The sequence below is a fragment of the Pogonomyrmex barbatus genome, unplaced genomic scaffold, assembly GCF_055798465.1.
Source record: "Pogonomyrmex barbatus isolate J1 unplaced genomic scaffold, ASM5579846v1 scaffold2, whole genome shotgun sequence".
NCBI classification, from domain to species: domain Eukaryota; kingdom Metazoa; phylum Arthropoda; class Insecta; order Hymenoptera; family Formicidae; genus Pogonomyrmex; species Pogonomyrmex barbatus.
Window position 1 is genome coordinate 2,303,596 of NW_028297116.1, and position 19,016 is coordinate 2,322,611.

Consider the following 19,016-nt stretch of genomic DNA (forward strand, 5'->3'; position numbering starts at 1 on the left):
TCGGCGAGGCTTTCCGCGTTGGGCCGCGTTCTTCACTGTTCTTCACGGTCATTGATAGTAGTCGTCCGCGAGCAGCCGCGGGACGTGGTGAGACGTAGGTGTTGCGCGTGTGTCTCGTGGGCCGTCAGGGCCAAAAATGGCGGAACGGATGAAGGTGACGGCCCCGGCCACTCGGCCCGTTCCCATGAAGCTATTTGCCACCTGGGAGGTGGATCGTACTCCCCCGAATTGCATACCCAGGTAACGAAGCATATTTTCGCAACGATCTTTCCGGCATTCCTCGAGCCGCGTCGCGCTTCGTTTGGCATTCGATTTTTTTTTTTTTTTTTTTTTTTTTTTTATATTATGGTGGACGCCAAGTAACGCGTTTCTCCGACTCCGCGACAAGCGTTCGCACACGTTCTTTTGTTCCCCCGCTCGATTTCACTCGGGGTGTCTATCTTAGGGTGATCGTATTTTCGGGTCCACCTTGATTCACGAGCGGACGGACGCCTCGAGTCTCTTTCTTCGCAGTTGAGTCACAGAGTCGTATGACACACGTCGCATCCACTTGTGACTGAACGAAACGACAACGACGATCGCAACTGTCAACGAAAACTGACAGATCCGCGCTTATCGCGCTTATGAATGGAAACGAGTTCGCCTTCCGTAATCATTGATATTTTATATCGCGTTTAATATTCTTTATGCTCTTTATTCTATATATTCTTAGAACAAGCGATAGCAGATCGATATTTATTATTGTTAATCTCCGATGTCGACGAATGACACATATCGGAAAAATGTCAATACGAAAAGTTAATACGAGGCAAATTATTTCTCGTTATTTTCGTGAACATTTGAAATAGAATGTTGAGAGATGTTGAACGTCAACGATATGTTGAAGGATCGAGAGATATTGGCAAGTTTTACAAACAGAAATAAATAATATTAACAATAAATAAAAAATCTCCCATTAAATATGAAAATTTTAATTAATCTACGTTTAATCTTCAAATGTATTTAAATTTCTTTTTCTTTATCCTAAAAAATATATACGATATATATTTTTAGTTAAAAATTATAAATCTATAAAACAATCCTGATTTCTTTAAATTTTTATATTACATCTACATACAATTGATCAATAATGAGTAATTAACAAATTCAAAATTCTGTTAAAATTTTTTTTCTTTTAAATTTACTCTCTGTTTGTAATTCAAATTTTGAAACGTAATTCTAATAAGAATACAGTTATTATAATTGAGTAAATATTCAGACAAAGGAAAACCATGTTGTAAACCACTTTAGTAAGCTATTAGAAACAAATGGTACAAGAAGATATTATTATTTTTTTTTTGTAACGTTCGAAAAGTATATAACGAACATATTTTATCTATCATATATATAAATTAGTTACTTGAAATGTTTTATATTGTCGATGATGAGAGTGTTAGGTTTAAATGAAAATAGGGCGTTTTTTTTTCAATTCGCGAGCGCGACATCAAAGATGCATTTGTTCCGATAAATTCTTATCTAGTTTTAGATATCTACAACGCCAACTTTTAAATGTCTATATATATATGTTATCCGGCAAAACTATGTCCTTTTCACTATAAATATCTTAATCGATTGTAAAGTTATGTCGCGCAAAGAGACTGCTGCGTTTATCTTTATCTGTATGTACGCAGCTAGCGAACCGCGTTGGCGCATGTGACGAAATACGATTATTGTATTTTAAACTCTCGATTACTGGCAAACCACTGATATCTGGCACGTGTTTGGCAAAAGTCAGCGGTTAATTCGGTATAAATTCGAATGCGCTCGAATGCAGTCGCGACTATGTTAATTAGCCGTCACCGGTTACAATACTGTCGATTTCTCTAGGAAGTTCCCTAAGAAAGATTTTCCGAGACGCCTTGAGGATACGTCGCGAGCAAAATTTATAAATATACAACAGCGATGCGAATGCGTATCTCATCGAAACGGCACTTGATATCGGCATTTCGAACTACGCAGATGTCCTCAAATGTCCTAATCCCGCGTTTAAGTTTAACGATTATATCGCTTATCTTCAATCGTGGATAGAGATTAAATATTACGATACTTGCCCGCGCATGTCGAATATTTTTATTCCTCGGATTATCCGAGAGCACTTTTATCGGAAATATTTTTTCTCCCTCTCTCTCTCTCTCTCTCTCTTTTTTTTCTCTTTTTTTCTTCCCCTCCCCCCTCCCCCCGAATAATCGACATATATAGCGATAGTAATGGGCCACTGGCGGTGATGCCGTAAACGACGAAACGCAACGATAGCGTGGGTAGATGTTCCGCTGTATTTTAATGCACGCGAAAAAATATCTTTAAAAAAATATGGATATCCGGACGATTCGGATAAATTGGAGCAATTTCCGATAGAATGCGTATATTCAAACGGAGTCTTTCGGAGATGACAACGGATGAAATTCAAATTTACATCGATCCCTCGGGGGATCGATCGTATTATCACCAACGAAATGGTCACGTGTGTGCACATGTAAAATAAATACGCGCTCGAGTGATGACGTGCCACCTGTAGTTTCTGCGGCTATATTTAGTTACTCGCCCCCCCAACGTCCCCGGAAACCCTCTTCATAAATAACGCCGATAACCCCCTCCTTCTTCTCCCCTCTCCGCGCTTAATAAGGGTTTCGTCGACGATGTTTTCCACTTGGTATAGACTCTATCGCGCGTATCATCGAGAAGTAAATTATGTAGGAAGGGAGCTCAAACGGAGTAAGGACCGATTGGCCGTGAAAGAAAATTTTATATTCCATAAAAAGAGTTGCTCGCTGTGCCCTAGGTTTCAGTCGTACGGCCTTTTATTCTCCCACACACAATCTCCGACGAAATTCAAGTGCCCATCGTACGAGGATATCACTTTTTCTATTTCCCCTGCCAAAGAATGCCGTCGTTCGGTACATTTAGCCTGTTTTCTCCATCGAAGACTTCCATTAATTTCCTTCAAACTGGCTCTGGTAACTTCTTGGCAAAAATCCGTTGAATCCGATTTTTACAGATTGCACGATGCCTTGCGTGCTCGTCGAGAATATCTTCCCGCCGGAATTTTTCAAGAGTATCCGGGATTTGCTGCTCGTGATTCTTCTTTATTCATCCGTGAACACCACAAAATTGATGATCGATCGCATTAACGTTAACTCACATACAGAAATACCCCGATACAAGAGACATTGAATGTCACACATGTTTGGCAAAATTAATAATTCTCTCTTTCTTTTTGGTTCTTCCTTGGATTGATTTGGTTTCATCCTCATACAGGATAAATATATACGACGTCCGTTTTTACCTGTCGAACGAGCCTTATATGTATCCTCGTAGATACCTTGGTTGTCACGCCGATCGTTTCCCCACTCGGAAAGGAATTATATTGATCGATATTATCCACTCGCGTAGCCCCATAGAAGTCTTCAAATTGCTTATTCGATTAATAGCTACGTCATGGCATTTACGTTTGGTTTAACTCTGAGGTACTCGTATATAAACATTTTTTTTTTTTTTTGGTCCTTTGATTATTTATACTTGTGCCGATGAATATATCTTCGATCGGATGTCGTCCATCAGGAAATCTTTGGCTCGAACCTTAAAATATCCTTGAGTCTTAGGTCCTTAAGTCCTCTTGAAATAATATCTCGATTTGGTTTCGCTTTATTTTTAGGCTGTGTTCCCTGACGTTAACTCGATTAGTGATACTCCGACCGCTCGGCTCGGATCTAGCGTCCATCAGCATCGCGGTCAAGATGCAGAGCTCCAAAAGAACTTTGCGTTCCAACGAGATGGCTATACCCACCGGTGGCATACTCGACACGGAGCTGGAATTGCAATTTGCCCTTCAGTATCCGCATTTTCTCAAGAGGGACGGCAACAAACTCTTGATATTATTGCAGAGGCGAAAGCGATACAAGAATCGTACGATGCTCGGATACAAGACGCTCGCGGAAGGGATCGTTAACATGGCGCAAGTAAGCGATCTTATTTTCCAAACATAAAATTTATTTTAGATTTATTTTTTTGCACAAAATTCATATTTTTATATCAAATAAAACAACTTTATTGGTATAAATAATTAATGTAATAGTCTAATGTAATCTATAAGATATATTTTCCGAAAAAGACAAAGATGTATTGTATTGATTATGTTACGTCGGGCAGATAAATTTTATTTAGATTTTTTTTTTCATTATAATAATTTTTAACTTTTTATAGGTGCTACAAAAGCAAATGGATCTCGAATTGGAACTGATATCGGATAAAGCAGAGAAGTACGGTGGTCACGCGGTTCCACTGGCGCGTGTGAGCGTTGTTGCCCTAAGTTCCCAGCCGGTTGACCATGATAAAAGACTGACGATTGATCCCAACGAGAGGCTATGTCCAGAATTCAGCGACGAAGAGGAAGAATTTAGCTCGGAGGGCGAGGCGGAAGGCAGCGATAGTGAGCCTACGTTAGAAGTACATAGGCGAAAGAGTCGTGGAAAAATCCCACCAAATGCCAGGGTGCGCACAATATTTTTATTTAGCCTAAAATCCCTCATCTCTTATTATGTTTCCATCAGATTTCATGTTTATTGTATTTTTACAGCAAAGAAATTTAAAGCAAAAGTTTATAGCTCTGCTAAAGCGATTTAGAGTATCCGAGGAGTTGGAGCATGATCAAGAGGAAATTGGGCAGAAACTTTCGGGTGTGTATAATAAAGAAATTATGAAGAAAATTAGTGTAAGAAATTCAGCTTTCTTTAATAAAAGTTTTCTGTATGTAATGTTATGTAACGTTATTTTTAAATCTTAAAACCAATTTTAGAATTAAATAAATAGGGTCAGTTTTAAAATAAATTTTTTATTTAAATGTTTTATCAAAGGCGGTGATATGGAAATAGAAGAATTATTTGATGAATTAGAAGACTTGTCGGACAGTGGACCAGAATTGGATACCATGTCTGTTAGTAGTACACCGAAGCCATCGCTAAGACCATTTTTCAGCTCTAGTCGATCTCTCCTCGCGCCACCTCACTCTGGTAAGTTATTATATAATCCAATCATTTTGCGTATTCTGATAAAATGTGTGACATACGTGTGATACGTGGCAAGGTATTTTATCGATACTTGGAAATTAGTTCAGTGTGCCGATGTTGAAATCTAACATTTAAGTAATACATAGACAAAACGTATTAAGGGCTGGTGTTTAAACAAATGTTGGTACTGTTAAGTCATATATAATATTACGGTAAGGAAGATTCATTATGTTTCAAACTCATTGTATTTGACTCGCTTTTGCTCTAGGCTATTAATTAAACACTTGTTAAATACTCTCACTTTTTGCAGTTAAATATCATTTTGTTGGAATTTCCAATAAAAATATTGGAATTATCTATTTATTTACATCTTCGATATTATCTATAAGTGTTTTTTAAAAGACATGTTAACACATGTTGCATGTTAAACAAAATGAATTAAAAGAAGGAAAGGAAAATTAACTTTTATTCTTAGTTACTTGATAACATGTATATGATAAGACATTTTTTCTAAAATAAAAATATTTTTTAAATTATAAGTTCTTTGTGATGTGTCTTTGTGATCTGAAATAAAAACTATAACTGTTAGGCTTATATTCAATGTAAAAAAATATTACGTAAGAAACTTATCTGCTGCCTTAATCGTGAATATTGAATGAAAATTAAGAATTGAAATCAATTTTTCTTATGGTCTCCTATCGATTTTCGCACATGAAATATTCAGAAAAAAATGATCTCTTATATATAAATGAAGAGACTATAACATATAGATACTATTATAGATTATACATCGTGCACAATATGCTATGCCTGAAAAAGAAAAGTTTTTCAACAAATCAATTTCATAAAAATGTACAATTTGTAACTGCCAAAAGTGCGTTTATTATTCACAATTTGATCAAGCTGTTGGTGTTTTGGCGAAGCAGCATGATGTGGCTATTGCAATCCGAATGCCCTTTGCATTCGTCCAAAGTTCTTATTTATAGATTATTCAAAGTAGATATTTTAGATTAAAAGGATAATGTATTATCAATATATATTTATATTTTGTAAATTATTTATTACATGGCATATCGGATCTGCTAAATGCCAACCAAGCTCTTTTTTGAAAATTTTGATTAAACATTTTAAGAAACACTAATGGCTATTATTTTATATCGCGTTTCACGTAAAATATCACAAATCATCTTTTTAAGATTACTAGAATTAAATATGAAATTTCTTCATATTTTGTCGTTCAAACTAGGATCTGTTACGGTAGGTAGGATATTCTTAGGAAGAAATAACAGCAGGCTCCCCTTATTTTTGTTTTGTTAATGCAAAATATATTTCTTTTAGTTAAACAAGGGAGCGCAAAAGCTTTAATTTTAGCTTTTTAAAAACGCATAATTATATAACACATAATTATATAAATTTTTTGTTACCTTGTGTTGTATGGAAAAGGTGCAAAGGCTAAGTAAACAAACATAATTGCTTATGTTGAGCGAAATTAAGACTCCTAGTCTCTCACTGCTACTATTGGATTATGATATTAAAAGCGAAAGATATCTTTTATATTTTTTTCTTATATGAGTTTTCGCTTTTGACATCATAATTCAATATATTTGAAAAGTGCTAATATCATCATTGTCTAAGAATTAGGACCTTAACAATTCCATAGCTTACTCAGATTCAAATCCTTTGAACTAAGTGAAAGTCTGGTGGGTTGGCTTTGCACTGTTGCATGTTACGATTCGATAGTAGTAACCAACGAGGACACTGGAACTGTCTCAGCGACTACCACATGTCAACAGCTCGCGGGTCAGCCGACTAAAGAGAAACATCGTATCGGACACACAACTCCGGGTATGTAAATATTAATTAATCTTACGAGAACTCAATAGTAGGAACATTCTAAGGATTCCGCTTCTTATCAAACAGCACGTATTATGCGTTTGAATATAGCATGCGATGTAAGAGAGCCATCTATATAATAAAGTTAATGTTTCTTGGAATATTATTTAATTTGATCTTTTTTTTTTCTGTAATTGCAACCGATATGAATACAATAAACATTTAGATTATAAAAGCAATTTGTTAAAATTTATATATTACATTTCTAATAAGATGTCAAGGAAATATTGAAAACAATTCAGTAACAATAATTTTGTAGATTGGAGAAGAAACTCCAGCGCATGAATGACCTTGCTAATCGACCGAAGCTTGGTGTTTCAATCACACTTGGTAATTAAGTGGCTTCGCGCGATTTATGCTTAAACAAGCAATCTATAATTTGTGTGTGTGTGTGTGTGTGTGTGTGTGTGTGTGTGTGTGTGTGTGTGTGTGTGTGTGTGTGTAAATTATATTTTAACTTTTTCATTAATAATGCAATATATCTTTCTAATATTGCCAAATGCAAGAATAATCGAAGCGGCACATTTTGTTTCTCATTTGTTCAAATATTAAATGCCTCTGTATGTATTAGATGTACAAAAAAGTTTTGAGCTTTTTTTTTTTGTAAAATTCAATCTTTATTCAAAAACAAACAAAAAAATATTAATCAGCGAAATATTCCCCGTTTGCATCAACGACCTTTTGCCATCTTTCGGGTAGCTTGCGAATTCCTTGACGATAGAAGCTCACCGACTTCGAAGCGATAAAGTCATCAATGCATTTTCGTATCTCTTCAAATCTCACGAAATGTGTATCAGCCAAATGATGCTGCAGCGATCGGAATAGGTAGTAATCGGAAGTGCGGGAGAAGTTCCCAGCCTAACGCAAAGATATGGTCCTGAGTCGCTTTCGCAACATGTGGTCGAGCATTGTCATGAAGCAAGATCACTTTACGACGTCCTTGGCCAGTAAATGGCTTCTTTTCTTCTAATGCATCGCTCAAATTGGTCAATTGTTGGTAGCGGTCTGCCGTGATTGTTTCACTCGGTTGTAACAACTCGTAATACAACACACCTTTCCAATCCCACCAGATACAGAGCAAAACCTTCTTGGCGTGGATATTGGGCTTTGGCGTTGATGTCGAAGATTGACCAGGGTCAACCCATGATTTTCTACGTTTAGGATTATCATAAAGAATCCACTTTTCATCGCCTGTAATGATTTTGTGAGAAAATCTTTTGAAAACAGAAAATCTTTTTTCCGGAACTTTGAAAGCAAAGTGAGTGCAGTGTCACGCCGACGACTTTTGTTGTCTTCGGACAGTTCATGCGGAAACCCATCTGCCTTCCTTCCGAACCTTTCCCATCGTATGTAAACGTATGGAAATAGTTTACTGCGTAACGCCAAGCTGTTTTGCAAGCTCCTTTTCAGTTTGCGCAGAGTTTATATCCAGCAGTGCTTACAATTCGTCCGTTTCAATCTTTTGAGGGCGTCCAGCACGCGATTCATCTTCAAGACTGAAATCTCCTTGGCGAAATTTTTTATACCATCTTTTACATGTAGCATGACTTACAGCGTTCTCTCCATATGCAGCACAAATCAGTGCAGTGGCTTCAGCAGCATTTTTCTTCAGATGAAATGCGAAGTGGATGGAAAATCGAATATGCTCTTTTGTTATCGTGAACACTATTGATTTTTGAGGTTATGTGCATCAAACGCCAAACCGTATGGCATTTTAGAAGGCCAAATGTCAACGCTTTAAAACCGCAAAAGGGCGGGAAGATATATAAAATTTAAATTATTATTTCGGTTGTATGAAATTTAAAGCTCAGAACTTTTTTGTACATCTAATAATTAATTTTCCTTTCTCTTATTCTCTCTTTTTTTCTTTCTCTCTCTGTGTGCGTGCGTGCGTGCGTGTGCGTGCGTGTGCGTGTGTGTGTGCGTGCGTGTGTGTGTGTGCGTGCGTGTGTGTGTGTGTGTGTGTGTGTGGTGTAAATTTACATACTTTTGACATTTTTTTTTCTCAATCTTGTATCTTCTATTATTCTTACATCCTCTCTGCGATATTTTGTCAAAATGATATAAGTATGTATCGATGTGTATAAGTTTTAATAAAAATAAATTTTTATTGAAATTTTCTTGCAGTTACTCTTATTATAATTTTTATCGAGTAAATTTCATTTGAAAGATCTAGTCGTAGTACATGTATTTATAATGTGTGAATCTGTACTCCCCTTACATATGCTGTGTGTCTATTTGCGGCTTCTTGTATGTAATCTTGTTAGACTTCGATCTGTGGTACTGGCCTGTATCTCTCTATCTACTCGTATATACGTACGTATCCTTTATTCTGTCAATCTTAGTCATGTACTCTGCTTTCCAATAACATTGCGACTTTCCGATAACTTGCACTATCTCACGAATTCACTTCTATCTATTTGCAATAATACCCTATAATAAATGCTATGATTGCGATTTCGACAGGTACATTTTAGTTCGAAATTTGACGGGTAATCGTTACAATTTATACGAATCAAGATGCACCCTAGGTGCCATGTACATCTTTAAAACTGAAATTAGCATTTCGAAATGGATGTTTCAAAATTGATCGCATTTAAATTTAATGATATTTATAAATTTGAAGCTAATATATAAACGTATGATACATATGCAGATAAGAATTTGTTAGTAACAATCTAATTTATTTCGAAAATGCAAAAATTTCACGTATACATGATGCCTGCTGCATTTTGTGAACAATTTAATATTGGCACATTAGTTGTGCTTTTTTTCACTTTTTTTCACTTGTCCCACTTAAATACATATATAAAGTTTTCTAAAATCACCGATATTCTAAACTTGATCATAAAATTAAAGAAAGTAAATGATAATTTTAATATTGATTTTTTTCGTAGTCTTATCATTAATTGGTTGTATTAATTGGAAATTAATGAATTTTAATTTTAATTACTTTCAAGCAAATAAAGTATCTTCTGTCCTTTGAGTAACTTAAAATATATTTTAATTTAATATATATAATAAATCAGATTTATTGCCGATATATTTGATATTAAGTATTAGAAGAGGTAAAAATAAAAACAAAAAAAAGCTAAAATATATACCGGTGATTTTGTGTGAAGATCACTTTGTATATCATATTTTAATAACATTTTAAGTTGTTACATATCTTTATAGACAGTAACGAATTTTCGTTGCAGAACGCGGAGTGGACAGACAGAGCGATGATAGTTCTCGAAGGGCCGACAGCGATTCCCATCCTGAAAATTGGACAGATCACGAAGCAAACGATCCGCCAAATTACATGGCGGGTTCACCACCAAAGTCAACAGAGCAGCCTAACAAAAGCGAGAGCTCCGAAAGGAGAAGTAGACTCTTTGCGCGTGATAGAGGAACGCCTGGCAGTAATAAATCTAAGAAACACAGTCTGAGCGTCGATTTGAAACCTTCGACCGATTTGAATAACACAGAGGTAATTACGAGTAACAATCATTCAATTATGCTCTCGTATGAATCATCGTTATTCTGTATGAATCATCTATACTTAATGCATTTAAATTATGTCCGTTTTTCTATTTTTTATTTAAAAATTAATATATATATGCGGCGTCAAATATATAAGTATATGTGATTTCATTAAAATATTTAAAATTTTATTTTGAATATTGTATTCTAAAATCACATTTGTATTTGTTAATTTTAGCCGAGAAAAGCTTTAGTCGAACAGCTAAGTCGAGTATTACCAGATGATAGTTTACCAGAGGCTGTGTCGCTGGTATCCATAGCGGATCCCGGTGGTGCGGTGCTTGCCACAAAACTTCAAGAAAGAAACCATAAAGTTTTAACAACCGCTTCTCCGGCTGATATACGTGCAACATTCACGTGTTTAGTCACGCGGATACAAAAATTGTAATTATCATACTTAAATTTTATTACACCATTTAATTCTTTCCGTCTTATTCTTCATTGTAAGATATGGATATGAACTTTTTTTATTTTATACAATCAAGTTTTCATTAGAATTCAAGTCAATTTCATTTTAAGATTTATTTTCTCAAAATTGAAAATTTATTCTAATATATATACTAAATTTAAATCTTTATGTTTAGTTGCAACAGCTCTGCCAAACCACCGGCACCTATAAAAGTAGTTATCGCTGGCGGAGATAGTTTTATAAACGCCGTTCTTCGTCATTATGTCGATTTATTGAGCTTCAGACCGCCAGATTGGCAGAATTATATGAAATTCTTAGTGGTGCCGCTCGGTTCGAACACATTAACGAGATATCTTAGTTCTATCGACGCAAAGTATTCCAAACTCTTCGGGGACGAATGGAAGGAACTTTTAGAGAGAGAAGGCGGAGGATCGAGCGAAGGCGCGGCACGAGTTTCGGAATACCTAGCCACCGCAAATACGGTTCTACTACTACCCATAGCAGAAGCCATGGTTACATACAGGTAATCAATACAAATTCTCTTTACAAAATTCTCTTCTTAAAAGTGGCGCTGAACATATACATTGAACAGAGATTGATTACATCCATAGGGAAACAGACGATAGTAGCCAAATTTTTATTCCCTTTATAAATGATGTTCGCGTGGGTTGTCCAGAAAGCACTTCTTCCGCTTCTGTTGATCTGGAAGAAAGTAATGTTAGCATGTCCGGTTCTCCACCTTCCTTACCACCTCCAAATTTGCCGGTTCCAACTCCTGGAAAGTTGACACCACCTAGTAGTCCTAATGTGGGCCAACCAGCAAGGGAAGGATGGGAACCGGTGGAGTTGCAGATAGATTATTGGAGTAAACAGACTCAAGGAGAAAAGGGAAAGAGCACGTTACGTCAAGCTTTTAGATCGTTGCATGTACAAAGACTTCCTTCACTAGGAGAAATTCCAGGACATCATTTATCTATGAATTTCACAACAAAAGAAAAAAAGCAAAAAAGTAAGAATGAAATTAAACTAGATATTTATTTCTAGGAAAAAAATATTAATTTTCGGAGAAGCATAATTTAAGATTGTATCATAAAGAAAAAATGTTTTTTTTTTCTTTTTTCAGTAATGAGATTAGGCAAGAAGAAGGAAAAAGAAAAAGAAAATGAACCAAAGAGTCAATCGGTGGATGGCATGACACGTCTCATATGTTTTGTGAAAACTCACAACATTCCATTAAGAGGTAAAATTCTTTTATTAAAGAAATTTTTGGAATTTTACTATAAATTATATATAACATTTTCAAATATGCATATTTAACGTAAAATGAAATTGATTTAAAGATTTAAATGCTGCAAAACTGTAATTTTTTTCTCTTATTATTATTAATTTAATTAATAGTTTTACATTAATCCTTTAGTAGTAGTATTTATTATTTTTATTACAGTGAGTATTGATGGTACCGAATGGTATGGTGTAAAATTCTTCCAACTATCGGCGCAATGGCAAACGCACATCAAGACATTTCCAATAGCGTTATTGGAATATAGTCAACAGCAAACCTCGTCTACTACGTAAATCTAAATTCCCGTTATTACAATTACAATTACAATTAAGGCTTTTAGCGACTTACGTATTTCGCATCATCATTGATAACAATAATGTTTGACTCATTTTATATGCAAATGATAACCATCCGATAACCATCAACTTCTTAAGACTGCCCAGTGAAAAATAAACAGATATGAGAATTTCGATACTCAAAATACTAATATTGCATTCACTGTACTATTTGATAATAGTAAGAAAAATATTTTAACATTTGAGATGATATCTCTATATCATACAAAAAATGTAGGTAAAAATGTATGTGTTGCATATAATACACATATTATAACACGTGTTTACAAATATATCAAAATATACTTTGCAAAATTATGTTACGTATATATCTATATATGTGACTCAGAAAATTCTTTTAATAAATATATAATTTTATCTCATCAAGTATGAGATTATATAAATTATACATAACACTTTGTCAACATATCATAAGTAATTAGATTGAGAATGTTCATTTGTATAGAGATTTTGCTGGTTATGGGAATGTTGTTGTTCATTTGTATTTATATAATGACATGTTGCTACTTCAATATATACTAAAATATCTTTAAATGCTAGAATTGAAAGAAATAATAAATTTTTAAATCTTTTTAATGATAATGTGATTCCAAAATTATATCTCTTATTACTTTATATCGTTTTATTTATTTAATAATATTATTGATTTCATGTAGCTAACTAATTTTATTAGTGTTAATTTATAATTTTATCAAAACAATCCAAATCTTATTATTTAAAGATATTTTGATATTACGCTAAAGAAGCGATGTGTGATAAAGCAATATCATTGTTTCTTTTTCAAATCTAATATTTTTGTTCTTGAACAAAGAACAATTTTCATTACAAAATCAATATTTAAGTTTATACCCATGTACATTATAATTGATACACATATTGCATATTGCATATTGATACACATATTGTATCAATTGTGTAATCTGTTACAATTTTTAATTGATATTGAGAGATATTCGTAATTTAAAAAATTGTTTTGATGAATATAACATAAAAATGTATGTTTATAACATTCAAGTTATTTTTAAAATAGATTTTGTAATTCATTTTAAAAATAACTCGAATGTTACAAACATATTACAATATATTTTCTTTATTATTAGCTGTCTATTTTTCTATTAAATCATTATCAAGAATTTTTTCAGTGTTTTCGGCTGAAATATTAATTTATACAAATTACATGACTTACTACTATATATACACACACATATATATATATATATATATATATATATATATATATATAATTATTTTATTACAAATTTCGGATTTCAATGTTAGATCAAAAATTTTGCTGTTGATTTATTTATTTTTTTTTAAGACTTTCTTTGTTCACTGCAGCTATGTACAGTCGGTGAGATAAAAATGAATGACTTTTAAAACAATAATGATTTAATTCTTTTCGGCTTGCATCTGTTTATTATAATTAAAATATAGGATACAAAACTTGAAATAACTTTATAATATAATTAATAATTAGGACAAATCAGAAAAGCGCGATAAGAATTGCGCTTACATTGCGGTTATACTATTTGACTGTCTTTTGACTCGGTCGTTAATCTGTAATTTTCATATAATTTTAACCGATAGCAATTTATATTATTTGGAATTATTTTACGATATCTTTGTTCAACTTGATATCGTAAATCGGGGTGAATGTGTTTCCTCACTCGACATGACAACTGACGTGAGCACATATAATGTTTACTGCTTCTGGGAGTCAGGTTTTTATAATTACATACCACTAACGATGACTCTCAATAAGGAGCCGAAATGATTGCTTTTTTTGTAATAAGAATGTGTTATTAATTATGCAATTCTTACCGCGCTTTTCTCATTTGCCCTAATTGTTAATTGTATTTATACCAAGAATCGTATTAGCGTTAATTATAACAATATATTCAACACGTATGAACAATAATAAAAGAAATTTTGTAGTAATGTTACGTAAATATGTATCGACAAAAATGATTGGAATCCGAAATTTAAAGTGGAACTTATTGTATATGAATGCTTAAACGATAAGAAAATGCGTAGATTGCGTAGATGCGTCATTACTGAAGAAGTCTGTGATACAGGCACTTTTTTAGCGCACAGGATCAAATAGTACATGTATGCAATGTACTGTATGATTTGAAATTTACGGGAGTTTAATAGATATACAGAAAACATGAAGATAATAACAAATTTTGTAAATACAAAAGGATTTCTTAGAAATTATTCATTGATTATAATAACATTTTATCATTTTGTTTTCCGGAATATTTTTATACGTTATTTGATAAGATTTTTGATCTTTATTTTGATATAAGGAAAATATTCTGCTTTTAGAAATTTGTTGTTTTAGAGACATGCTTTTATTCCTGATTCATGTTTTCTCATTAACTCGCGTTAGCATATCATTCTTACTATAAATTTTGCTTTCCTATAGAAGCACACGATTGTGATTTCTCTGAAAGATTAAGGATAAATTAACTAAGAATATTTAATATAATTATGCAACTTTTTTTTATCTTACTCTACGACGGAAGATTTCTTTTATTCAAACGATCTATTATATATATATATTACATTTTATTATTACTATTACATTATTTTTTCATTTAACTCTTATCTACTATAAAAATCATATCAAAGAGATGTCGAGGCATCTTTAAGTAAAATTAACGCGATTATCGTCGTAAAGCAAGCGAAGATTTTCATTAACCTTTTCGGGAGAGATTTCGGGGTTTCTCAATTAGATTAATGTATTATTAAATAATGCGATAAAATATATTTAAAAAAATCGATATACTTATATCATTATTAATTGATATAAGATTGTTAAAAGTATTAGTTTATACAGTAATTATCTTCTGAAAAGGTTAAAAGAGGGTACTGTTAATGTAAATGTAATCCTAATGAATTTTTTGACTTGTTCCTTTTTTTTTTCTTTATTTGATAAAAGAAATAACAATATAGATAATAAAGTGTTTTTTAGCGACGTAGTTGTCGCTTTGACTGCCTAATGCCAAATTACAAAAAAAAAAAAAAAAAAAAAAAAAGATAAATGCCTACTCGATTGGTTTCCAAATGTAAAGAGAATAAAAAAAAAATACTCTTTAACGGCATCCTCTAATAGTGCGACTGAAACAATGGCACTGGTGATGATTGTATCTTGCCAAAGTATACAAAGTAGCAATGAAATATCTCCGTTTGCACTCCTCTTTTTGCTAGTCTGCAATTAATTGTTAATGCGTATCGAATGATATACATAGTCGTACATTTTACATCTTCAATGCCTGATGACAAACAATGCCGTTCGTTCAACATACCGAGTGGAATAATCCCTGATGTATCGCAGATGATATATCGAGTAACGTGTGGCCATAACAACATAGTCTTTGACAATGAAACTCGCAGCAGTTATTGATAATTGCGAATATGCGACATTAATGAAACTCAACTTGGAACGAATTATACTTTCTATAAAAAAAAAAAAAGAAAACGTAAAAAAACAAGCATTATTGCGTATAAATGGATCGCGTGTATCTTTAGATACACAATGAAAGATATGCCCTGTTTCACGATGAAACAAAGTTAGCAATTAAACCTGCCATATGTAGAATTATACATATTCTCAAGTTTTTGACGAAGCATTGTAAATGTCTTGAGATTTTTTTTTCTATTTTCTTTTCTCGTCTGTTCAGTGCCTCATGTTTTTTTGTCGTGTTCCTCGTTTAATTGCGCTGTGTGTGTCTTTTTTTTTTTCTAGAGGATGCCAAATTTTACCTTGCTACAATATTCAAAATGTTTAAAGGACACACAGCGGATATGTTTGCCTACGAAAGAGATAGAGTAATCAAAGAAAATTAAATTAAATTGAAGATGAATCGAATGGTAATCTGAGATCAAAAACTCGATTTTTTTGTTGATTCGTTTTAATTTACTTAGTTTCGCGAAGCACATACATACACATATATCTATCTACTCAATATCTACTCAATCTATATATATATATATATAGATTGAGCGTTTACAAGAAAAGGGAACATCGGTTTTTAATTTTTAATTTTTTTCGTTTTCCGTGAACGTTTTGTGCTTCCGAATTTTCTAAATGCGTACCAAAGATATGTTAGAGAATAATCAAGCTTATAATTGCAGGATTTCTATACTCAAAGAATAGTATTGTTTTCTCTTTTATATGAATCATAGTAGTTCCTCTATTATTTCATATTATATATCCATTATTATATCCATTGATTTTATTATTATATAAAATAGATTTTTCTACGATACCACTCAATTGACTTGCATCATTTATATGTATAAAGATAATTTTAAATATAGGATATCATAAGGATAACAATAACGTGCTCACAGTCCAATTACACAATCCATATGTTTCAACAAATTCTTCTTTATCATATATGTAATTCATATTTTATTTTTGTACAAAAAAAAAATCGATTTGAAATTTACACAGAATATCCGCAGTTCAAAAAAAAGAGCGTACTTCAGAAAACACGAAGTATAATAATTATGTAGTGTATATGTGCACACACATTGATAGATTTCGGATTCTAATCAAAATATGAAATATGAGTTCTTTATCGTATAAACAACGTACGTTGTTTATGGAATGAAATAAAAAAACAAATCGCTTTACATTCATTTCAATATATATCGTATATTTGTTACGTTATTGCGAAGGGCCGTTAGCACGTTTGTCAGGTTTGTCGCGGAAAATTCTCATTTTATGTACAGCGAGTTTTATCACATATCGACAAACCGGCTCAAAGTTTACAATAATTATAGAAGGTAACTAATATATTGATGCTTTTCATAAAATAAAAAGATTTCTTAGATGATGTTAGGCTTTCCAAACCGTAGACGTTTTTATTGTGCTAAACTATGCCAGGTCTTATTATATGCATTACAAATTGTTGTCAATACTTTCACGAAGAAGTGAATTAATAAAAGATTTGTTAAGAAAATAAAACTCAATTTAATGATAATGAAATAGATAAAGCTGGAATAACTCAATTTCATCGGATCTACAAACAAAAATGAAAATTATTTTTGCTGTTCCATTGAAAAGTTATATCTGAAAATAATTTTCAATCAATCAAATCTACGAAAAGCATTATAATATGTGAGAATCTATTTCTTTACACCGAATACTACCTATATGAGTATTAAATATTAATACGTCGATAAATACGTAAAAAAAAAAAAAAAAAACATGTATAGTGTTGAAATAATTTGATATGTGTTTGACGACAAATACATTATTTACTGTTAAGAACGCTTTTCAAATGTTTATATCGATATGCTCTATAGTAGTGTACAGCTTATAACATAGAGATGTGTGAGGAAAGCGTCTCGATAAATTCGTTTATCGCGATATATTAGTATATATACATGTGTGTTGTGAAATACTTGTATATTATATCCCTTTTGAACATTCTGTTTACGTTAAGATATCATAATTTGGCAATGAGAGAGTGCCAGAGAGAAAGAGCGAGTAGTAAACTAAACAAGCTCGATGTAAATGTACTATTAGATCAGTTGAATAGATAGAAAAATATAATGATTCATTGTCAACATAGAGAAATGTTAAAGCATTTAGAATCACAGCTTTTCGAAGCATTACATCTGGCTTATCGAGATCAAAACAGTCAAATAATAAAAATCGCTGTAATAAATTTATACAAATTTAGCTAGCTGCCTTTTTAACCAAATATTCCAAATATTGTCGATAGAGTGGATATTATACGTATGCTTCATATCGCTATAGATTTTCTTGTACAGTTAATAAAGTTTTTGAATAAAGGAGCCCGATTGATGAATCACATTTGGCTGAGGACGACCTAAAGAATCAAAATTAATACCGTGAATTAACACGCACTGCGAAAAAATTCTCTGTGAATAATTACATGAATAATTACTGCGGATATTGTTTATCGCACGAATACCTACTTACGCTTGCTGGCTCGTACTGGCCCGAACATCTTCATTTTAAAATTTTTGAACGAAAAGACTTGGTATTTCTAGATGTGTATAAAACAGTTTGACTTTATGTCACAATAAAATATAAAATATCTTGTATTCAATTTTTCAATTATTTTACCTTAATGTTTTTATTTTCACTAAATAAGTAAATAAATCTTACGTGAAAAATATATTTCTGCTTAAAAGATGTATGGTCTATACAAGTCAGAGATGATTCCCACACACATTAGAATAAAATGTAAAATTTCTTCGGAACAGGATACATTTGATCTGAGATCATGTTTGTACATGTTTAACAACAAAAATTTCAAATGTTGAAATATCAAGTGAAACATAAAATTTAAAAATATAGATGAAAACTGTGAAAAAAGTTATTGTATTTAACAATAATTTTTATATAATTCAAATCCTACTTAATATGTATCAATATTTAATTATTTATACAAATTCAATTGATTCAAATAAATTAAAATATGTTTATCAATATAAAACAAATCGATACGTTTAGCTTAATTAGT

At 32.4% G+C, this 19,016-nt stretch overlaps 1 protein-coding gene across 3 annotated transcripts; it reads left to right on the top strand.

Moving 5' to 3' along the window:
* Positions 1 to 102: 102 nt before the first annotated feature.
* KrT95D (phosphofurin acidic cluster sorting protein KrT95D) lies at positions 103 to 18,594 on the top strand. 3 transcript variants are annotated; one of them, XM_011643905.3, is made up of 12 exons: positions 103 to 240; positions 3,692 to 3,995; positions 4,240 to 4,527; positions 4,613 to 4,712; positions 4,890 to 5,045; positions 6,783 to 6,887; positions 10,136 to 10,407; positions 10,639 to 10,844; positions 11,045 to 11,392; positions 11,481 to 11,878; positions 11,993 to 12,109; positions 12,314 to 18,594. In XM_011643905.3, exons 1-12 carry the CDS (start codon positions 137 to 139, stop codon positions 12,442 to 12,444), a joined length of 2,529 nt encoding a protein of 842 aa, XP_011642207.1. In that variant the 5' UTR covers positions 103 to 136; the 3' UTR covers positions 12,445 to 18,594. The 3 variants fall into 3 exon arrangements, with proteins under 3 accessions (XP_011642207.1, XP_011642208.1, XP_011642209.1); XM_011643906.3 differs by having other exon boundaries at positions 6,786 to 6,887; XM_011643907.3 differs by lacking the exon at positions 6,783 to 6,887.
* Positions 18,595 to 19,016: the final 422 nt, after the last annotated feature.

Excerpts from the sequence above, each read along its gene's own strand:
- KrT95D (XM_011643905.3), top strand. The coding sequence starts at position 137 with ATGGCGGAACGGATGAAGGTGACGGCCCCGGCCACTCGGCCCGTTCCC. Across the intron at positions 6,888-10,135 it reads TATCGGACACACAACTCCGG|AACGCGGAGTGGACAGACAG; the intron begins GTATGTAAATAT and ends TTTTCGTTGCAG. Across the intron at positions 10,845-11,044 it reads GTCACGCGGATACAAAAATT|TTGCAACAGCTCTGCCAAAC; the intron begins GTAATTATCATA and ends CTTTATGTTTAG.